The sequence below is a fragment of the Oculina patagonica genome, chromosome 7 (assembly GCF_052425735.1).
Source record: "Oculina patagonica isolate OP01 chromosome 7, crgOcupat, whole genome shotgun sequence".
NCBI lineage: Eukaryota > Metazoa > Cnidaria > Anthozoa > Scleractinia > Oculinidae > Oculina > Oculina patagonica.
Genome location: NC_135764.1, coordinates 2,953,281 through 2,976,765, shown reverse-complemented (window position 1 = coordinate 2,976,765; position 23,485 = coordinate 2,953,281). Strand labels below are relative to the sequence as shown.

The window sequence follows — 23,485 nt, the reverse complement described above, 5'->3', positions numbered from 1 at the left end:
TATTATGAAATATTTCATATCTGGTCAAATCGCATTGGTTCGATTGCAGTTTCTCACTTAATTGGCTTTCCTAACTTCTGGATTTCTTTATTTTTCGGTGTTTGGCAAGTTTATTTTACGCGGGAGCAAGAAAAACATAAGTTTGAGGCATAAATAAGCACGTGGAATTTTCAGCCTAGAGGTATAGCGGAAAATTAAAAATCCATCGATTTTAATTAAAAGAACAACAAAAAACACCCTAATAAAAAATGCCTTGAAAAATTATCAAGGTCGCTGTGAAAAAAGATAACAACTTTTAAGAAGTGCCTGTAAAAGAAAACTATACCCTTGAAGACTGTCCATATACAACATCGCATAACGAATAAAAAGATCAGAGAAAAAAAGTTCACTTTACCAGCCATCAACTTCATTCCTGATTGTACTTCAAGTCTGTAAACAGGACTGCGAGGTAGTGCAAATTTAATTTTGTTTAACACTATTTTTCGCGTGTGCACTTGTGTCGACATGCTCCGTACAGGCTACTTTAATCTCGTTCCGAGACACTCAGCGTGCCCACAGTTATACAGTCTCCCTTATTTAAGGTGGTTTTCAACCTTTATCGTAAAACCAAACCAATCACACCTGAAAAAATCACTGCGGCGGAAAAAAGATCAGAATTTGAAGCAAAGCGCGGGAAAACAGTGAAGCTGGTAAATAGCACCGTGCCGCGCCTAAGCAAAAGCGCGGGAAATGGCAAAGCGCGGGAAAAGCGCGAAAAGTGCACCTGATTGGCTGGCTGTCCGAAAAGTGCACCTTTCCTCCGATTGGCTTATGGTGCAGGTTACACCAGCATTGTATTGTCTCACTTTTCCAGCCTCATGCGCAGAATAAGAACTGCAAGTTTAACTGATTACAAGTGAGCCGGCCACAAGGTCCCACAGTCAAACAACGTTCGTTAGACAAATCTTATCCAAAAATTGTAAGGTTCGCCAATCATGTTATAAAGGTGAGCCGAAAAATGTCCTAAGTACAAATCAATACCAACTGGTGTTTCGTTTAATGATTAAGATGTCAACATATTAATAACGTTTTTAACAAACAAAGTAAAGGGTTTTTTAAACTGTAAAACAAGAAAGTGGCGATGACATATAGATCCCTCGTCGACGAAGTCTGACCGGAGTGTCTAGATACGAATATACAGTTACAGTATCAAACCTTAATTCTCTTTATGACCTGTGGGTACATGGCCATAAAAAAACACATTTTGACGCGATGTCATTCACCATTGTTGAAAGCTGACCACTGAATGGTATAACACTATGGCCAAATTCAAGCAAATCCTCAGGCTTTGCAGTAGGCACTCCTATCTCTCATTGCGTTTGCTCTAGGTCCGGTTTCATTCAGAAAAACTCTTACATGCAACTTTCTCTAACCAATCAGAGCGATGATGTTATTTTCTAAATCAATCAGCTGCAAGTACAAAACCAATCGTACTTGCCTTCCCGCGTTTTCCCCGCTTTGACGCGGGTTACCCGTTTTATCTCGAATTCTGATTGGCTATTTGTGTCATTTACGTGTGACGTGATTGGTTCCTGATTGCAGTTTGGTTTTGAAACTGCTCTGCTTTGAAGCAAACGACCAATTCGTCGGCGTGTGCTTTTACGTGCTGGTTTGTCACAGAAAAATACTTGTCCTCAGCAGAATAATTTCTAACGTCATGCCCACGCTCATTTAAACTTTTATTGATATTTCCTTTCTGTCAACGAATGGGTGCGCCAACACGAAACGCTTGTTTCCGACAAGTTTTCCAACTGCAACAGACAAGGGCGCAACAAACGGAAATAACTGTGTTATCTAACGAAACATTCTGGCACAAAAATCAAAACAAAAAGCCAGCTAGTCCACTTCCGATCTACTGCTCACAGAAGAAAAGAACAACACCATCTGTCTGTCACGTATTAACAAATACGTGCTTTAAGACATTACTATAATGTTTCATGTTTTCCATTTTTGCCTTGAAATAAAATATGCATCCTTTTTGCTCGCTATAGTCAAAAGGTTATCAAATGAAACGTCTTTCGCTGATTATCGGTTTTTTCTTATCTGGGCCAATTAAAATAAACAAGTAGCTGATTCATAGTTCTTAGATATAAACATGTGTTAGTAAACACGAAACTTTCCATTTACTGCAAAGCTTTCAAAATTGTTCTCTTGGTTAAGTTGTTTCTTTTGGCCCAAATTCCAACAAGTACTTTGGCTCCTTTTCAATCCCAAGAGTAATCGTAACAACGTGACAACTTGCAACTCTTGCAAAACATTCCAACAAAAGAACGTGACATTTAGCTTGCACATCTTTCCCGCCTTAATTTCTATCAAAGGCGGAGTCTACCGCAAAACAGCTCACCGGTTGCTTTCCAATAAGAGATTAATTTCAGTTGGTCAATTAAACGTTTCTTGTAACATGGCCGCACAAAATCTTGCATCAAATAGATGTGAAAAATTTCTTCGTTCCACGCAAACTTCTTGACAAAATGTTCAGGTTCAAAGCCGGTGTTGAAGAGAACTGGATTTTTCGCGCGTCGGACAAACAAGTTGCTGCGAAGCCAACAAAAATTTCAGCAAGGAGAACAAAACCTTGGGATTTTGGCGCGAGCGCAACGAATAATTTTATTTTGTCCGAACGTACGGAAACTCAAACCAAAGGAAACATCTTATACTTAACTTTCGAAGGTGGTTTGAAAACCGCAAAATGGTAAACATATGTTAGGTTGCCGACAATTTCACCACACAAAGAAAATCAAAACTTAGTTGAATATGTTAAACTCGAGGGTTTTTTGGCCAAATTGTAGTTAACCCATTTCTATGCTCACCTTTGTTAGTCATCCTTACGTCCTTATGAGTTTCTGTCGTTTATTGGCTGCTGTTCTTCAAAGAGACGATTATTTTTGAGTTTCTTATGATCTTCAGCTACTCAAAATCAGCTACAGTTCCCTTGAAAAGTTGCGAAAAAGCTGAAAACATAATTTTCACTTTGTACTATGCTTATACGACAAACGAAGTGTTCCGAGTGACATTATCCAATCAGAAAATCGAACGAGTATTTTACGAAGGTTACGTCATCCTAACGCGGGCGGCAAGCGCGGGAAACGCAGCGCATGGTTGCTTGGTAACACCGGAAAGTGAAAGGAAACATTGTTTTTCGCGGGCTCAGTCAGCTGATGTTTTGCTCATTCGACTTCTGAGTTTTTCACTGACTATAAGTTCTTCCCTGTCGCGAAATTCAACGAAAAGCGTTCCTTATTAACACAAAGTCTATTGTAAAGGTTATCGGAAAAAAAAAGAAACGCAGGGTTTTAATTTCAACAGAAAGCACTTTCAAACTTCTCAGAGACACAAACTTGTCTTTCGTAATGGAGAGAATAAATAATCTCATAGAGTTCGATCGTGACTCCATGATCTTTAAATGAGTAATGACACTTAAAACCCGCCGACGGCAAAACAGGAAACCCTTCAACTTCTGTAACAATAACATGTATTCACGCAAATGGCAGCTGAAATGGGCTGATGGTGAAAAGATTACACGGGAATGCCATTAGGGATAATAGGAAGAGAATAATTACGTCCATTTAGTTCTTTTTTCCAAAGTGCAATGTTAAGTTTTGTTGTAACCTTCTACAAAGTGTGGTCTTTGCTAATTACACTGAGGATGCCGCACGCACGAAAATGACAAAAAAAAGCACTAAGTATGTCCGTGAATTCGAAAGTGCCACCGAAGTTGAAAACAAGCGATTAATATTTTGTTTTGTTTTGTTTGCGTTTTAATATAAATCTCCATTGAAAACTGAAAGTACTTATTCGAATCAATTTGAATATTAGGGAATTAGGGACAGTCATCGATTTTAAAACAAATATCAAAATCATAACGATATCAAAGAAAACCCAACCAAAAATAACCCCAAAAAAAAAAAAAAAAAGTGAATGGTTTGTTTTTGTTGAACAGTAGTTGATAAATGACAGGTCCCCTTAATGGCGGGGAATTGGAATTCCATTTTATAATATCTTCGAGCAAACTTGAAAATTCGAGCCATTAGCTGCCATTGTGTTGTCAACTTTAGCTCGAAATTTCCGTACATTTAGTTACGCAATAATCCTGTTGCAAAATGCAAAAATCGTTTTCTATTACTTACTTTACAGGAGTTCATAAAGTTTTAAAAGTATTCCATTAAACGGGAGACCATTTTCTGCACTGTTCTTAGTTCAGTTTCGAGAAAATTGGTTGAATACTTGACCGGAAAATGCTCCGTACTCCAAAATCGACGGCAAAGTTTAAATATAACATTGAGAAACACTCAAATTGATAACAAATGCTACACTACTGCCAAAGTCAAACAAACTAACGTCATATTAACATCTTATTAGATTTTTCTGCCTGTGCAAAGCAAATACAGTGTAAATATTACTAGCGGCTGAATACCGGTAACTTCACTGAAACCACGAGCGGAAACTTTAAAGTTTCTTTAACGTTTTAAAAACAATTTGAAAGTGAACTCACCCCTGGAAGAACAAGATCTAGTCCTTTTGACTCGAATATGCCATCGTGCAGTCGGCATCGGGGCGAATTAAGATCAACAGCAAAGTTTTTTTTCCTGCGTTCGATATTGTTTCACTGTTGTACGATCCAACGAGAATATATTTAGCTCTTCACTCCTCACGAAACAAATGAGACACTTGTAATGCTCAGACAGTCGTTAAAGTACGTAAACTAATTGAATATGAAATGAAGTGAAAAACAAAAGAAAATAGGCGTGGAGTCGTTTTGGACAAGAACAATACTGAAAATTACCGGGAAAACAATGCAAACATCCCGTGAACTTAACCACAAGGAGGAAATGAGACGGTTTATTATATTATGCCGAGAGGAGGAAACCATCTTGTCACGAACCAAATTCCCACGACCAGCTAGGGTGGTAGAATTATCTGAAATTTTGGGGTTGTGCAGGGTCTTTTAGCTTGTTTTGGGTGATTTTATTTATCTGTAATCAATTCTTCCAGGCGTTTTAAGATCAAAATGTTTCACTCAAAATATATACTCAATGAGTGGAACATTTCTCTGAAAAAATTTGGTGATACGTTTTAGACAATGTCCTCTAATTGATGAATTTCGTTCTTCTCATTACCATTCCCTAGTGACAGTGTACCGGCACTGTATGGAGAAATATGATTTAAACAGATTAGTTTTCAAGACTTGAACTGCGGCCATGTTTTAACTGACCGACACGGGAAAAGGTCATTTCTGCTAACATTGAGCGCGGTAGCTTAGCGATTGACCTTAATTATACTATTAAAGATTAAGCATTTAAGAACCTTAAAATATTTCTTAAGTTCTAAATCCTTACAGAAACAGCTAACTTGACTTGTCAAAACAGCATGCAAGAAGGTGATAAAGTGAGGTAATCTATTAAAAAACAGCAGAATGTATCATTAAATTTTAAAAGGCATCGACGATCACTTCCGTTGAAGGAAAACAGTTTTTTTCTTACATTGGAAAAAGAAACAATGGCTCTAGTAAAAAATACATTTATTGTGTCTGCGGTAACAGCGATATAAAACCACCCAATACCGAATGGCAGTAAATGCTTGCATCAGTGATTGCACAGCTATAAATAACGAGCTGAAAACCGACAGCATTGTCTGTAACTGAAAGAATCACGCTCACAGTTGTATACAAGGTAAAATTTGATTATAAACAATCCAGTTAGTTATGTAGATTTGTACAGCACCGCATGAATCGACAATGGGCTTAAACGACCGGAAAAAGGTGTGTTTCAATATTTGTTCACGAACAAAGTTCTTTAAAAAAATATATTCCTTGTTCTTTAGTAGGTGATTTTCAATTCAGTGAGGGCCTTATTTAAGACTTGACGACAATTACCCCTAAAATTCTGACATTGTGTTGTTCCGTTTACTAAAAATTCTTTCTAAAAAGAGCCAAGTTGCCTCAAAATCTATTACTTTTATAGAGGCCTTTATCCGAAAAGTACCGAACTTCAAAATAATCTCATATGAACACAGTTCTTCCAAATATCGCGTTTTTACCCTACAGTTCATCACTTAAAAACAAAAAATTTTAATTAAAACCTAAAAAAAAATTAAAAAAACCAAAAAAAAGGTATGGATCAAAAGTGTCGAAGATTGAAACGGATTGCGATGTGGGCTTTTGAAATGGTCCGGCGGAACAGTTTTCATTAATCTCGTCTGCTTGTACTTTATTTATGACGTCCGGGAGACACATTTAGCTGCAGGAAGCTATGGTTTTGTCATTTGTATCAAGAATTAATTCTTTGCAAACATTTAGTTTCTGGATTTGGCATTTAATAACATAACATTAACTTAGTCGTGACATAGTCCCTTTAATGTATACAAAAATAATCATGATTGTAATAAAAAGGAAATAGAAAACTCGCCACTTTTGTTAAACATTTCCTTTTTTTGTTCAAATAGTTTGTGTGTTCCTGGGATGTGGGCGGATCAATAGAACCTGACTGCGTTCACACCCACGGGAAAGAACCTAAGATCCTAAAGCGCCGCCAATCTTCTCAATTGGTTTGTAAAACTAAGAAGCCAAACCGTTTATTTCTGTCCAACTGGGGACTATTCAAAATTTTTACATAAAAACAAAGCGATCCTCTTGATTACTAATCAAGTTTTACGCCATCAGAACGAAGCGACCTGAAAGCGACCTTTTCAAGTCATAATCTCATGTTTTCCCACACGTGAGCCAAAGAGCGAATGAAGCGATATAAGATTTTAATCCTATATTATCCGTTTTAAGAGACAAAATCTTCAACGGCGCGCAAGTGATTAACACTGTCACAAAAATTGGCTAGTTTCTGGCCATTGCGACGTCTAATTTCGAAGTCCTGACAGGGGGGTTCCTGTGTCGCTTGTGTGAATTTAAAAATGCCCCATGTTTGTGTTTTATCGCTTGACTTCGCTGTCGGAATTTTGGCGTAAATGGTTTTCTTTTGTTACGATTTCATTCTAGGTGCTGTCGCTACTTTTTGGGCCATGTCGCTTGTCGGAATTTACCCTGTCAGGGCCACAATTTCGCGAAGACTGCGATAATTAGGAAATTATTGAACATTATTTCCATTTCCAAAACCGTTGAATTTGGAAAAATGTAATTTCATCTTGAACCAGCGAGAAAAATGCTGTGTATAAGGGCAAGTACCGTTTAGAGTTGGCGATGTGCGCGCGCTGATCATGAGTTTTGGCGGGAAACAAACGTCGTTCGAGTCACGACCGCTATTGAAACAAGAACAGTCAATGCTCTTTAAACCATCACACTCAAAACCACAGTTGATTGTTGACTCAGAGAGCTTTCGTCTTGTAAACATGAGAGAGAGCCACCGATTTTCCTAACTATGACAGATGCACTGAGCCCGGGGTTTTCAGCAGGCAGGAGCGATAAAGCTGATGTGCAAGTTTTCGGGAGCGCTCGTGCCATTTCTGATTGGACGTACACGAGCATTGGAAACACTTCGGCTATTTCTCGGAAGACCTTTAAAAATCGCAAATTGTAGTACTGTCTCAGTTTTGTTACTTGTGGCAGTTCTGGGTTTTCTGGCAGTTGTGTGCATTTCTCAATTTTGTGCAAATTGCCAAACAAAACCACCTGCATGCAAGCTGTGAAATTTAAAAAATAGCACGCCAGGGTTTCAACACGTTTTAGCAAAAATCTAAGTGAACGTTTAGTATATACATTTTTAAAATACCACAAAACGGTAAGTTTTACTTTCGAATGAAAGTTTCAGAGCTTCAATGCCGTCCATCAAGGAAACTCTATCATAAACGTTTCTACCAGAGAAAATAAAGGCTGTGAAATCTTATCTTTGTCTGGTTTCTATGAGAACCGGTCGATGCTTTGTATAATGTTGCACGACCGTCTAAAATTCGTCTTCCGTTGAGAGCTACGAAAGTTTGGAAAATAAACAGGCAATGTTTGGAATAACAAACATGTTTGAGGAAGAAAAGTTTTTGAGCTTACTCCAGCTAAAGTAAAGAACGCATTTCGTGAGCAGCTGCTGAAAAAGGCACTTACTTAGCAAAGAGAATGCAACACAGATGAAATATCACAAAAGCTCGCAATTCAGCACTAATGAGGGGCTATTCTTCAAGACACCAAAGTGTTTAATTGATAAACCTAAAAGAACTGATAATATCTTACGGTAAGTTTATAAAAACATTACGCCGGCCAAAACTATTACGCAAGAAAAGAGCTTCCTATTTTTGTACGTGGAAGAATTCAGGAAAATATACATGTTTGTTTACTCAAGTGCTGAAGGAACTCATGTTGCGTTTTGTTGTTATTAAAATGCATGGCTTTACGAAGTTATTTGAACATTTGCATTCTGAAAGTTCAGAACAGGCAATTGAAAAAACTCCATCGAAATGTATTTCAGCATTCTTTAGTCTGTTCGCATCTTTTGCTAAAAAGTTTAGAGCAAAAACTGAGACAGTGAAATCAGACAGAGAACGGTAGAAAAGCAAACAAAATTCGCTTTCCTAATCCAGTTATGTCCTAAATGGGCAAACACTATTATGCAAGCTTTGTTTGCAAGAGACCTAAGATGTCCCAAGGGGGGTTCATTGTAGAGAATTGTGTGTAGATACAAACAATAATTATAAATGCTAACTAGAAAATTTAAAGGTGTCCACGAAACGACAAATATCCCCAAAATATCACGAAGCGACTTCTTGTTCCAGAGCAAATGCTTACTCGTTTTCCGTGATCAAATTCGTGTTCGCGTTGGTATAATTATTATTTGCGCACTACAACGAAACGTAGGATTAAGCTTATGTATAAAGTCTTAACTTCAAGCCAAGCTTGCAGCATTTGTGAAACGAATGAATTGAAATTGTCTTAGCACTAACAAATACGGAACACAAATACAAGCCAAGATATTTGAGAACATTGATTCATTTCGTCGCAAAACAAGCACACATTTGCTGAAAAATTCAACTTGAAAGTTTTCTCAAATCCCCGTTCCCAGAATTTTCCTCCCGACTCTTCTTCCAAACGATGTGAGAAGAAAATGTAATGATCTCTTCCCCTCGCAACTTGGCTCTTCAACTTGGGAGAGAGACGAAAGAAAACCTCTGGAAAGAGAATAGAAAGCTCCTAAACTCAATACAGGTGTCACATTTAATATCGAATAAATCTTCAAACCCCTTCGCTACCAGAAGTTTGAAAGTTGAAAGAGCTCGATCACCAATGAATGGTGTTGCAGAATCGTGAAATATACAAGCTTGTCCGATTTTAAATGAAGAAAGTGTCGATCCGTATTTTTTTTTTGTTTTCGTTTTCAGGACAAAGTGAGTCATTCAAGTTCTAAACAGTTGGTAGTAGTTAGATCTGTTTCAGGTAGCGAGTTGTAGACTGTACGTGACCAGTGAGAAGTTGACAAGAACCCTGTGGTTCGAGAACTGGACAATCTGCAACCTACCATGAAATGGATTTACATTTTCATGAGGAATAATGAATCCGATCTTGTAAAAAAAAAGCATATCGCTACTAAAAGCGATTCAGCATAAATATTGCTTGTGCTGTAATACCCGAGCAAGCCACCTTCCCGTAAAAAAATTTCGTTGCTACACTCCGCACACGGCGAGCTTCGCACATGCAGACATCCGTGTTCACCCAACTCAAGTCGATTATTTAGTATGAGACGTACCTTTACTAAAGCTGTTTCGCCTCTTTGCTGCCACGGGAATGCATGAGTTTCTTGGCATGGTAAAATCGTCGTAAGAGCGACCGCGACCGCTCGAAGTTTCAAAGCTGTTCATGTGTTTGAAATACGCGCCAGCGAAGCCACCATGTTTTTTCTACCGAAGATGCTTCCCATAATTCCGCGCTGTAAATCTGAAATCTGATAGCGCCTTCATATCAGCGTTCCCGACGTCAGCTAATTTCCTGCGCTCTTCTGAAATTTCAGCGATTGTCCTGTGTTTGATTTTTTATGGTTGTTGCTTTTTTTTAAGTGCTAGGGACATAACTGGCTTTTAATATTTTTTATTGTGCCTTAATTAAATTCCGCTCTCGCGCTGGATCTGCGGAAAAGACAAGGTGTTCCAGTGGGGGATAAATCTCTATAAGGGGCGTAAAGTTTTTGCTTCACTGAATTCGAGGAGCCCCACAAAAATGTCAAATTCGAATGCGCTACAATGGATCTCTTAAGCCCAGCCCTATAGTTTATAAGGCCGAAGTTCTGAAGTTTCCTGCTAGCAAAGGGCCTCTTTTCCTTTGTAAAGAGGCCCCTGCTAGCAGGGAATTCTCGGGGAATCAGTTGCTGGAGCCCTAATGTCGCTTAATATTGAGAATGGATACAAAAATATATATTTAATTAACTGCTGAATTGAAATGAAAAGTGGTGTGCGTTGTTGGCGGTGAGCCAGGTCAGTATTATTTCACTATTCACTCGAGAAGAAGCGCCAACCGTGCAGGCTACAAGAAAAGATAAGATGACACCACACTTGAAGTCGAGTGCCGTGTTGATGTTGGATCAAAGGAGCTCTCAGCACTCAGCGATTATTTACTCAAGATTGAAACAAATGCATTTTCTAATGGGTTTCTGTCATCTGTCAAGTGCTGTTTTACCAAACCATTACGGAAGGGCCTGAAGGGGTAAAATGGGAACTAGAATTTGCCTTTTTTTCACTGGAAAAATAAAATTCGGGTTTCTGGGACTGAGAATCACAAACAATAAAATGGAAAGGAACTACTTGGATGTGGGCAAAAACTACGCTAGGAAATGGGATTTGGGAAACAGTTAGAACCTCGTTACGGTATTGCTGGGATTTTGATGGATTTGTTATGACCAAGTCTAAATAACATGCTTTTAGCAGTTTCAGTACCAAGCCGGACGTACCGTAAATGATCTAATAAACGCCCACTCTAATAAACGCCTCCCCTGAAGTGTAAAGTTTGTATTAGACGCCCCCCTCTAATAAATGCCCCGTGTCTAATAGACGCCTCCTCTAAGAATACGTACGAATCACCTCAAAAACCAAGGAAATGCTCCATATAATAAATTCACGCAATATAGTTAGCTTCTTGCTTGAGTCAGACATCGAAGAGCCCAACAACGCCAAAATGGTTGACCTCGATGACGATGAAAACTTCGATATCGAACTATGAACGACATCTCTAGGCTTTGCATAATTAGCGCAGATTAGATTAGACCCCTACTCGCCAACTCTGTTTTTTATCTTACACCGCTAGCAAACTACACATCCTATTTGTTTTTTGGACGTTGTTACAGTCGTAACAGTTAAAGTCAAATAAACGCCTCTCTCTAATAAACGCCTTGTATCTATTTAACGCCTCCCCTAGGACCCCGAAAATTTAAAAGACGCCCCGGGCGTTTATTAGATCATTTACGGTAGTCGTTTTTGACGGCTGTATGAAGCGTCACGCAACGCCGCCGTGCCCTCAACAGAGGAGCGTTGCGTGACCATCAAATGATAGGTGCTTGTGGGACTCGTTGACACTGTAAAGGCATGGTGGTAATGGGAAGTTCTTGTATTTCTCCCACCTCAGTGATCCAACACTTGTGGTACACAAGATTGATCTCTGGAGACGAGCGCACAATTAGTCTTATTAGACTACTAGAAATTTTTAAGAATTGAAGAATTTGGGTATATACATCTTGGTGTTGCAGAAACTATTCTTGGTCAACTATTGTGCTGTCGTTTTAAAATCATTGTTGCCTTTTGCATCTTTTGTTCGATCACATCATCTGCAACACAAAGAAGCTACCAAGCATTGGGCAACAATAAACAAGGTCATTATTTCAGAAAATACTTTATTTTTTTTATACAAATGTTCCATATTAAATATATTTTAAGTTCTTAGGCCACAGTGAACATATTCTCTATTGCATAGAGGGTCTTGTTTGGTAAAAGCAAAAAAAAAAATGCAATGCAATATTTCCTTTTTTTTTCAATGAAAAACGGCTAGAATATGAACAATCTATCTTCCTCCTCACTGATTATTGAGATAAATAAAAACCTCGAGATGGAAAATCAGCAATACTTGTGCAACGTTTTATCTCAAGGTTTTTGTTTATCACTTAATCATCAATGAGAAAGAAAATGTACCACTCACACTCTGAACACGGGCCACAAGTCTTGTACTAAGCAACAAAAATCAAACTTGCTTTGCTTCAAAATGAAAGTGAAACAAATCTGTCAATATAAATAGCTGAAATATAAAGACAAGCCCAAAAGCGACTAACGCTATGCCAGAAATGAGCTAAAAAAAAACTAGTATCCCTGTTAAGTACAGTGTACACCACATTGTTCAACAGGTGGCTTAAAACAGCTAGCAACTAAAATGCTAACTTAAATCCAAAGGTTTCACACTCTTCCAGGGTGTTATGTCGAAACATTGAAATGGTGTAAAACTCCACAGAATCTTCAAGTTTGGTACCATAGCAACATAATAGGTGTACCCTAAAGGGAATGTTGAATGTTCGAAATCACAAGCCACAATACCAAAAAGAAACCTAACTTGACTGAATTCCACCGTTCTCTTGTGTTAGAAATGGAGCCTGCAATCCAACCATTGTTTCAGAGAGTAAACTCAATAACAAAATTCAAATTCAAGCCATCTTTGAGATGAAGATGCATAAATACAGTAAAAAGAGCTCAGTGTTGTCTTTGAAATAACTTTAACTGCATTTTAATGCAGTTTTCAAATGGGCCTAATCTTCTACTTATCATGGTTTGGCAGTATGATCTGCAATGTCCTGAAAACATTGACAGCGCTTTGAAGTGAGGTCTAAAAATCAATAACAGGGAAAAGCAACGTGGGACCCACATGACATCGGTTTCAAATTAACTGTGATTTCTCTTCAAATATGCAAACTAAATGCAATTTACAATTTAGGCCTGCAAATTCCAACTTTTCTAGACTGCAGGCAGTTTCTTTTTTCTTGTAAATCAGTGTAAAGTGAGTGCAAAAATTGAGTGACATACAAGTGGCAAGCAGTGAAAGCCACAAGCTGCAAGAAGCTTAGGCTATAACAAGCTCCACTACACCCCGCTTACAGATTACAGACAACTCTCTGTTAACAGATACATGTACCTCTATCAAACGGACGCCACTATAAGATGTCCCGGGCGTTTTTTAGTCATATAACTGTAACTAAACTCTGTATATTACAAGGTGGATGTGTCCGTTAAGAGAGAGTTGACTGTACACTATTTTAACGTACACTCTGCACAGATAATACAGAAACATAAACACTGCCTGCAGTCTACAACTTTTTTCATGTCTGCAAAGGGTTATACCCTTTCTTAAAGCTTCATCAGGAAAGGAATGGTATGATATTTACAATAGTGTTCATATTTACATAGTAGTGTCAGTGAATTCTCCATTTCTTCAGTGACGACAAATCAAATAAATGTCACGTCTTAGAAATCCTTGCATAAATAGCAGACAAGTTCCTGATTGTTATTGTCCACAAAGAAGAAGCATGGACACTCACGTAGATGCTGTGTTATACACATTTAGCTTTTTGTCATCAGGATGCATAGATATATTTCCCAAGATGTCAAAGTGCTTCTCCTGTGGGGGAACAAACTCGGGTCTTTATAAGCAATTTATCTTAACCGAAGATCACCAAGAGAGGCGTCGTGATTCTGATTAAATGGTCCACCAAATAGCGACTGGTCTCTGTCAACTGGAAAGAGAAATGGATCGTCTGAGTGGTCAAGATCATTGTGCCGCTGGTAAGGTGGCCCTGTCGACTTTATTTGCCCCTGAAGGAATGATGGACTAGCAGGACTCAACGTTGGTGACGTAATATGAGACTGCTGAAAGTGTGTTGGCCTGTCAAATGTGAAGACACTCCCAAGAGTGGTATGAGGTGAAATGTGCGGGGACATTGAAGGGGGAGAGAAAGGTGGTGATACTAGTCTTGACAATCCAGATTGTGTAGAATTAAGGGGTGATGTAAATGATGAGGAAGCTGGAGATGGGTTACTAACGATAGCAGACCAGGATCTTTGTGTTGGAGACAGAATAGCATCCATTGTCATTGGCGGAGAGTGAAGATGATCAGAGTTCACGCCATTACTGTGTGACTTCAGGTCGTTACTTCCAAGAAGGCCGTGTGGAGGAGAAAACATGGGGTCTTTGTTAAGTGCAAGTTCTTTGATCTTGTTGTTCTCCTGTTTTATGTTGTTAGGATGAATACTGGGTGACAGAATGCTTGCCATGGAGTGTGAAGAAGCGTTACTTGCATTAGGCAGCTTCTTGGTATCTCTTGGTTTAGAGCCTTTGTTTGTCTTACTTTTGCTATTGAGTGGTGATGCTTTTGTTCTCGAGTCTCCCAAGCCTTTGCCACTTTGAGTAGCACCAAGAAAGGCACCACTGTTCAACAATCCGGGAGTGTGTGTAATTACTGAAGCAGGCACTGAGTGTCCTACTCCGCAGTTTTTGCTTTTACCAGGATAAAGGCCTTTGATGGAAGAACTGCCGTTTGACACCACCGGGAAATTGTCGCTAAGAATACCATGTTCACTTCCCTCGTGTTCTAGGCCACTAAGAAGCATTTCGTCCCTTTGCTCTGATTCAAACATTGACGAATCGTACTGCTGGAAATCATCAAGTGCAGGTGACATTGGAGAAGGCGCACTCCCATGTGAATAGTCTGATGACAAAGATAAACTAATATCTGGCGATAACATATCGGATGAATTGTCTGGACTAAAAGAATTGTCTAAACCAACAGGTCTTAAAGAATTGTTCGGTGTCTTTGTTACACGTGCTTTGTTAGACCTTGGAGCAGCCGGTTTCCTACTGGCTGGTTTTTTTGGCACTTTAGGCGCCTTTTGAGGTAATGGCGCCTTGGGCTGCGGTTTGCGACGTGGTTTCTTGGCAGGAGGTTTAATCGTTGCTGGACATGTCTTTGCTGCTGCAGCTGCTGCAGCTTGTGCCTGGGCTTGGGCTTCCTGAAACTTCGCCTGCAACAAACACACACATGTGATTATTTTCTGTAAAACTAAAAAAATTAGAAATCCAAAAAAATTCAGTAATAATTATTTGCAAACTGTAAAGTTCAAAAGTCTAACTACTGCTGTGAATCATCAAATTTTATTACTGGTACAAAAACAACCAATGGCCCCTGACCGGCCCCCGAAGAGAAAGAAACAAAGTGGATTGGAAGATTCACCAATTACAACCTGAGGAAGTGACCATTTGATGAGGCTGAAGTAAACTCTCTTGTCTCCTGACACATACACTTTGGTTGAGGTTAAACTTTTGAGTTTTCAGATTACTGAAAATTATTGTGTTTATATTATTTATATAATTTTTTGGAGGGGATTTTGCACCTGAAACATTTTAGCTGTATTTAAGAATACATTTTACCATACAATAAAATGCCATAAATACAGCAATATAGAACACAAAACAAGCTCCACAACACTACACCAGTAACAAGATACTTCTGTTTGTTTCAGTCCGTACATAAACTGAAACAAATTGCAAAACAAGGTCCATGGTTGGGGTTATAATGGATTTATTATATTACTTTTTGAACATAACAGTCCAATAAAACAGTAAAGTTGATTACCTTCCTGGCATGTTCGTCACAGAGAGGGCGCTCGTGAATAACATCAAACACTGGTACAGAACACTGCAGACCACCAGGCCACTTTGCTGTGCACTGGGCATACAGAACCTGCTTGGAGTCGTTCATTATGTCTAATGATTATCATTTAGTTAAAGATGCAAAGTTGTCATAAAACTTAAAGATATTTCTGTTTACTCTAAGTGCTGAGGCAGAAAATATCATTAACTGCTGCTTGTAAGGCCTGGGCCTATACAGCTGGAGTTTTGGACAGGCTTACAACTAGGGGACCTTATATCTGGAGGGGTTGATAAGCAACAAAAAAGTTTGGAAATTGGCCAATAAAAAAAAAAAAATCTGGTGAGGGATATATTATCAGTCACTCTTATTAAACACTTCAACCTATTGTCTAATAATGCTTTGTAAAGAAATAAGCATGTTAAATGGAAAATTGGATGGGAGAGAGGGCATTTATCTTTGAAAAAGTTTAGAGATTCTTCCTGAATATGACCACAACAAGCTGATTAAAAGATACGATCCTTGCAGAACTTTGTATATGGAAACGCCTTTTTATTACATTGTACATCGTCTTGAGAAAATGCACATGTTTTTGTCAGGCATTTTGCTGGTCTTGGTCTGTGGGCAAACAAAAACAATGGTAATCAATTTCACATCAACAAAATAATGCAGTCAAACCACTGCTAACAGTTTTGTCCCCCTGAAGAAGGCAGCATTGCCGAAACGTCGGGAATAGTTTTTTGGTAATTGTGAAGAACAGCTCCCGCTAACCGACTGTCGGTCAACTGTCGGCCGACAGGTTACCAACAGACTACCGACAGGCCACCGACAGGTTACCGACAGTTTCCCAAAACAGAAATTTTACTGTAAAACTGAGCAGTAAACACAGAAGTAAACCCGACACAGAAAGCGATTAAAACAGATAAGACTTATAAACATTGTATTTCATTGTACTACGGTACTTACTACAAAACAAATCGTCTCCTCGCCAAGATTTTCTTTTATACAAACTTCAATCTCTTATAAATATATCACCTACGTAACTTTATGTCCATAAGGCAAGCAATGAAATCACGTTCGAAGATGATTTTATCCAAAAATCAGGCCAAAACGGTGCAAAAACTTCTCCACACACTCTCCACACACGCACTCACTGAAGTCGCCCTAGAATCCTTTGCGACCCCTTCCGAGGGGGAATGAGACTAAGTTAACCAATTCAATATGGCGGACAGAAATGGAGTAGCTGTGTTCGCGTAAATTCTCCGGTCGATTTCGGCAGCGCAGAAGCTAGTTTTAGGCTGTGATGACCGAAACTCAAGAGTATATACCTTTCCTTTCAATTTCTCATAAATTTTGGGGTCCGTTACGGAGGAAAAACATAAAGAAACAAAAAGGTTAGTGTTACCGTATAACCGACAACTTACCGACATCTTACCGACACATCACCGCCTGTCGGCCGGCTGTCGGCCGACAGTTGGCCGACATCATAGCCAAAACCTGCCGGCAGGTTGTCGGCCGACAGACGACCGACAGCCGGCCGACAAACGGCCAACAGACGGCCGACAGACGGACGACAAACGGCCGACTGTCGGCCGACAGACGACCGACAAACGACCAACAGTCGGTTAGCGGGAGCTGTTCTTCACAATTACCAGTTTTTTTGACTACAGCGTAGTATTTACATTTTTTTCATTTTAGGTTTCAAATTTTTATCACTGCTAACAGAGACCTCCTGCAACCCAAATATTTTACTCTCATAGTGCCTCTTTCCACCTTGGAGTATAATGGATATTAGCATTACTCGTTGAGTGACTATCTGGCAAACTTGCAACCTGTTTGACTATGCAGGGGGTTCTAACTTTTGTTAGCATAACCCAGCTGCCGTCTATTGGCAAAACATGCAATCTTATTGGTTACACAGGTGCCTTCAATCGATTGTTAGACGGCTCTCGGAGCGCGCACTTTGTTTTTTGTTGAATTTTATCAACAAAAAAATTAACTCCAGCATTATTGTGTGTTTAATAGATCAGCCACTGGGTTATGCTTAAACAATTAGACAGCTTGTCCTTGGTTTTCCTCCCTCTCCAACTGTCAGCCTCACACATGCCATCTTATTGTTGATCAGTGAACTATTACAAAAACCAGACAAAATGTTTGGGTTACCCTACAATGGACTAACACCCAAAGGGGAATAATGACGATACTGACAGAAGCCATAACTTCTGGCCGTGTGGACCCCTTAAGCTTCTAAGGTACATACTCAAACTATTCCATTCTCACCTTGCTTTCCTAGACTTCTTGCTATTTTCAAGTAAGGAATCCACACAAGCTGAACTGTTACTGTGAACAGCCTTAACAAGAACACTTCCAGATGCCAGAAGATCCTTGTAGCGATTACGGCGTGACCGCAGCGTCCTCCTGAGCTGATGGAGTTGCCGTCGTAATTGGGTACTAAGTCTGGAAATCTTAGCAGTTCTAATATCGGCTTCAAGGCTATAAAAAAAAAACAGTATAAAAAAAACATGTTTTAAAATCATTACCTCGCTTACAAGTTTCATATTCAAGTTAACTTAAAGGTTCAATATCACAAGAATCACCTAGGTGATAAACTTTCCTGAAATTTCATGTACAATGTTGGTAAGCTATCGGCTTGTGGACAGTGTAGATTGTTTTAAAGCACTTTGGGCAGTGCTCGACACTAACTTTTTTGGATACTAGGCAATTGGCTAGTAGGTACAAATAATCACTAGCCCACAAGGACAAGTCACTAGCCCCACCACCCCCCCCCCCCACACACACACACCTTTAAAAAATAAAAAATAAAAACAGCCAAGTTTGAATCAGCTAATCTCTTAGCACTATATTTGTTTGAGTCCACACAAGTACATCTTTCCTTCACTGAGACGCAGCAACGATGCTATCATCCAACTCGGTTAAGAATTTCTTGACCGTGGATCACAATTCTTTTTCTCTTCATGCTGTGTGGTCCTCTGGTGAACAATGTAAATCTGGCTCACGATTTTCGGCCCTTGAAGGCGGTTTTCTTGTAGGTAAAGTGTTACAAATGCTTGAAATCATGCTCGCACGGTCGCTCGCGCGAAAACCCCAAGATGGCCGACTTATTATGGCTCTCTCCCAGGTCCCTTTTGGGTGTCATGGAAGCGAGGACAGAGGGTCTTTTCCAACATGGCATCAGGTTTGCGAGTTGATCGTACGATATAAATCCGTATGCGATGTGGGTCGCAAGCGCTCTGGTTTAAATTACTCAAGCTATGGAAACTAGATCCTGATGAAGGTTTCTGGGAGAAAAACTTCCCAAGTTATAGAGTTGTAGTTGATTTATTTTTCCACGAATCTTACTAGTCTATGGGCTAGTAGGAAAGTACTTTTACTAGCCAAGCATGAAATTTTACTAGTCCTGGGCTAGTGTACTAGCGTTAGTGTCGAGCACTGACTTTGGGAAGTAAAAGTTTCACTTATTCTGAATAATATAATTATATTCTGGATATGACAATCGTACTCGCCAAACCGGACGAGTGATCCGTGATTTGTACTCGCTCGACAGTTTTCACACTCGCCTGGGCGAGCGGGCGAGCGCTAATTTCCAACCCTGAGCATTCATGGTAAGTATGTTACATGTTAACAAAACCTCTTTATAAAGAACCGCTTCCATAAACACTTGAATTGTCAAATGATTAAAAAGACACTGACCAGTTGTTTTCTCTCCTGAGAGCATCATAATCAATGTCACTGTCAGAGGAGAGCCACATTTGTTGCCATGGCATTTCATCACCTTCGCTGGAACTATCGTCATCTGAGCTGTCAATACCTGATGGAATATAAAACACCACTTAATAACATTCATGAGGAAACATGAGAAGATAAGCATTTTTACTAAGTTTTGCTGTAAATAAACATGTATCTTGTCACCTAGGCATTTTTGGCCTGCACTGTATGGCTGTTTATTTTCATGACTCTTGCTCATTGAGCAAGTCAAAATGCAGATAACAAGTAAAATTGTACAGTGATGCTACATTATAACTGTCCAATAGAAGCTATCCCACATTTTTCATTTCCAAAAATAGACTTGAAACCATACTTTGTGCATGCAAACCCTTGCACATGTTATAAAGAATAAAAAAACTTGCTTATTATACACCACACCGCCTTTGATCTTTAAAGAACGTTAAATTTTGATTAGAGAAAGAAGCACTTTGTTACACCTTGTGCTTCTCTTAGCGATTCTCTATGTACTTATATATCTCAGAAATGCACCATAGTCAGGGGTTTCAAAATGTTTTGAAGTAGACATCCGCAACTGGAAGAGTAGGCGGCTGTGACAATGCCAAGCGCTGATTGCTGCCACCGCAGAGAAATTGGGACAATTTCAGTAAAAATCAATCATATCCAAAACTACCTTTATAAAGGTATCAGAAACAAGCAGCCAGACAAGAAAAACAGTGTGTTGATGTGCATGCTATCCCATTGCTGGCTTACACATCCCGACATATGAATCTAATAATAATAATAATGGTTTATTGGTCACACACTCAGTGGCTGTTCAACATTTTCTTTTCGTAAGTTTTGGTATATAACTGCGATAACTCCTGGTTGATTTTACTTGTATTCTACGGTATCCGGTCACTTCGTTCCAAGGTTACTTCGTTCCAAGTCACATCGTTCCAACTTTCGGTCAGATCGTTCCAAAAATAAAGTCACTTCGTTCCAACTAAAAGTTACTTCGTTCCATCAAAAAATTTTGATCGTTGGCTGGCAATGTACTTATAAAGAAGGTAAAAAATATATACCATTGATAGTGTGCTTTTGGGAATTTAAGGGGTCCACAACCCATACGTTACCAAGGAGATAGATGCCTACATTTACATGTGGATTGGACTAAGATTTATTCTGGTCAACAATAACAAAAGGAGAAATATCCTAAACACATTGATTCCAAGAAACAGCTTTCTGTAACAACTATTTGTTTCAAAACACACTGAAAAACTGTTGTGTTTAGGCACAAACACTAGCAAAAAAGCTTCTTTCTTCAAACAGCCCAACACTTCAAAATGTGCATATTCTAGGACACAATTTAATTGAATTTCAACAATAATATCTGTGAAACTTTTCAACTCCTTGCTTCCAGAAATAGTCTGCAACATGAAATTTATAGCACATGATGTAAAGTGTTTTCATTTTCGATATGATCCACTATTTCCAAGTTCAGTTTTTTTTACAAATGACCAACTAAGTTTAGCTCGTTTATTTTCGTGACAATCGCACCTGAACTTTTCCAAATAATAAAGCGAGGGCACACAAGAAAATGAGACAAAATAAGAAGGCTGCCACCCAACAAAAAGTCTGTTCTGAATCTAGAAACGTGGCTAGAAAACTGGTGGATGTAACGCTTATCAAAACATATTTTTTTCTGGTCGAAATCTTACGTGAAAATGCTACATTTCCTATGTTCATTTCACGTCTTTGAAAACTTGATAGGATAACAGTGGGATAAACAATCCACTGGCGCAATAAATTCATTATCTTTACGGTCTGTTACAAAGGTTTATAGAAGAAGCAAATAGATTTCGTTAGAAAGGCAAAATGATGACAACAGAACGGGTGTTTTCAACCATAAGATATGGGAAAACGATGCTATGATTTAGAACAGATCTGGATGTTGTTGAAACATGATATTTTCGTGCTTTACATTATCGAGGTGCCATAAAATAATTTTGTACAAAAACACGAAATCGCGTGTTTCAATCAATAGCCCAAAGAAAGTAAAAAATTCGGTCAATTCTTACCGTAAATCTTGAATAAATCCGCTCTATCCTTCTGCCATTTCCTTCGACTCTCTCTCAACTCTTCGATCGCAGGAATATTCGTGTAAGCTCTCTTCTGCGGTTGATTTTTAGGCTTTTTTAAACGAAAAGGAAAGAGTTGAGGGGGGATCGAAGGCATGTTTGTCAAAGCAGGAGTCGTTAAAACATCTGTCCTTCCTTTAGATTCAGAGATTGACGAGGATGAATTCACTTCGCTTTCGACTCCTTCACCAGGTTTTTTTCGTCGAACTTTCTTAGGAACAATTCCCAACACTTGTAAATGGCTATTACAGTATCTGTGAAGGTAAACGAACGATAAAACTTCGAATTAGAGCGTTAAAGCAATTGCTGTGTCGTGAGAAAGATTAGCTTTCTCCGCTTCGCGAACATCAAAGAAAGCGCGGAAGCGATCATCGAGAGATTGAAATTCACAGAAGCGAAACAGAAATAGAAAATACAAAAACTCTTACATTCTATCCTCGGCAAATGGTATAGGATTCGTACACTGATGTCCGTTGTATTTTGCCACAAACTGGCACTGTTTAAACGGGGCATTTTTATCCTCCAACACATGACGAATACAGAATGCGTAGCCATTGAGTCTCCTTTGCTTACAAAGCTTCTCGCTGTAACTACACAGAAGTTTCCCATCTAACGGCGAAGAGTGAATGTTCTTTCCCTCGAACATAACGTTCGTCGCTTTTGCTTGCTCTTTCTTGACACCAACATCTACTGCGAAAAGAATAAATTTTCGAAAAATTAGAAACGACAAGACACTATCGAATATTAATCGAAAATTTAAATGAATTTTCAAAACCCAAATAGGGAAAATTACTCGATTTCTCCGCCATTCCCTAAACACGACAAGATGTCCGTCGAAACCGAAGTAAAAACTTCATTTCAACGTTATTGAACAACGAAGAAAAGTTTTCTGTCGAACAAGAATCAGACGTGAAAGGACCGCTAAAATATGCATACAATTTTCCGTACGACTAGTTTATACAAACAATGCTTGCACGTACTTGCGTCGAAACTGCTCGTTTCAAACTTCAAAGAACCGGGTTTAGTTTGTATTTCCTCCATAAAGGTAAATGGAGTACTTCTTCGTTCAGCGAACGGCGAAAAGCGAACGTATAAGTCCGTTCCTTTGAGCGATTGCTACGCGCCAGCCATTGTGGCTTACGTTGTACTGCCGACCACTCGGTGATGAGCGAATGAGAAAATCACACACCCTATAAGCGCCCTTTTTTGGTACACCAAACCGTATTGAATGACACCTTGCTCGAGACTCTGAAAACACAATTCGTTTTATTCCAGGCCAAAGAAGAAGACATTTTCCTGTTAATTCGATCCACCGGGATGAGGAATTGAGGTACTTTCTGCAGGTCCGAGGAGCAAGGAAAATAGTAAAGATAACGGCAAGATATTCGCGCGAGAGGCCCCTCTCCATTTTGGTGTTTTTTTCAGCCATGGGCTCTGGGGCGGGTCACATTCAAGAAGACGCCATTTTGCAACTGCGACAACAGGACTTCAACGACAACCAATCAGAAGCGAGATTTACACAGAACGAGGCCAAAAAATTAGCGTTGTCATAGCAATCTCACCTATGATTGACAGGTCAAATGTAAACAGCTCGGAAAACATGGCGGGAAATCTGTCGAACGCCATGAAATTCGATAAAATTGTCGTGCTTTTCTTCACTTCTCGGTTATTAGACTTCAAAAGTTCGGGCTTGAAGAATACACAGTGTACTTCTCCTGAAAAAAGAGAGATAATTGCGTGCCAGACAAATTTTTTTCCGGAAATAATTTGATATTTGTCAGCCGTTGCGTGCATGATTTCATTCGCAATGTCTTCCGGAAGAGAGATAATCTAATAGGCGCGTGTCGCGTGTCGCGGGTAAAATGTCGCGTGTCGCGGGTAAAACGTCGCGGGTACACAAAATTGTCGCGGGTAAAATGTCGCGGGTACAAAAAATTGTCGCGGGTCCGAAAAAAAGTTATATTTTTTGTTTTACAGTTTTTCTTA

General features: G+C 39.2%; 2 protein-coding genes across 7 annotated transcripts in view; both read right to left on the bottom strand.

Moving 5' to 3' along the window:
- LOC144660156 (coiled-coil domain-containing protein AGAP005037-like) overlaps nucleotides 1-9,867 on the bottom strand; it is a 34,277-nt gene extending 24,410 nt beyond the window's left edge. For 2 of the 3 annotated variants that reach the window (XM_078520729.1, XM_078520732.1), the window contains exon 1: nucleotides 9,714-9,867. In XM_078520729.1, the coding sequence (XP_078376855.1) occupies nucleotides 9,714-9,825 (112 nt within the window). In that variant the 5' untranslated portion in view covers nucleotides 9,826-9,867. Of the gene's footprint in view, nucleotides 1-4,531; nucleotides 4,680-9,713 lie in introns of those variants that run through there. The other variant, XM_078520731.1, reaches the window with a different exon arrangement.
- A 1,959-nt stretch (nucleotides 9,868-11,826) lies between these two features.
- Nucleotides 11,827-22,974, bottom strand: LOC144660154 (uncharacterized). Of its 4 annotated transcripts, none has more exons than XM_078520719.1 (8): nucleotides 22,480-22,974; nucleotides 21,928-22,186; nucleotides 21,440-21,753; nucleotides 19,347-19,464; nucleotides 17,916-18,128; nucleotides 16,153-16,253; nucleotides 15,621-15,751; nucleotides 11,827-15,009 (listed from the first exon to the last, which is right to left on the bottom strand). In XM_078520719.1, exons 1-8 carry the CDS (start codon nucleotides 22,538-22,540, stop codon nucleotides 13,645-13,647), a joined length of 2,562 nt encoding a protein of 853 aa, XP_078376845.1. In that variant the 5' UTR covers nucleotides 22,541-22,974; the 3' UTR covers nucleotides 11,827-13,644. The 4 variants fall into 4 exon arrangements, with proteins under 4 accessions (XP_078376845.1, XP_078376844.1, XP_078376847.1 ...); XM_078520718.1 differs by having other exon boundaries at nucleotides 21,928-22,189; nucleotides 22,480-22,973; XM_078520721.1 differs by lacking the exon at nucleotides 22,480-22,974 and adding an exon at nucleotides 22,293-22,444 and having other exon boundaries at nucleotides 21,928-22,189.
- Between the last annotated feature and the right edge of the window lie 511 nt (nucleotides 22,975-23,485).

Excerpts from the sequence above, each read along its gene's own strand:
- LOC144660154 (XM_078520718.1), bottom strand. The coding sequence starts at position 22,540 with ATGGAGGAAATACAAACTAAACCCGGTTCTTTGAAGTTTGAAACGAGC. Across the intron at positions 18,129-19,346 it reads CTCAGGAGAGAAAACAACTG|CCTTGAAGCCGATATTAGAA; the intron begins GTCAGTGTCTTT and ends TTTTTTTTATAG. Across the intron at positions 16,254-17,915 it reads AAGAAGTCTAGGAAAGCAAG|ACCAAGACCAGCAAAATGCC; the intron begins GTGAGAATGGAA and ends GTTTGCCCACAG.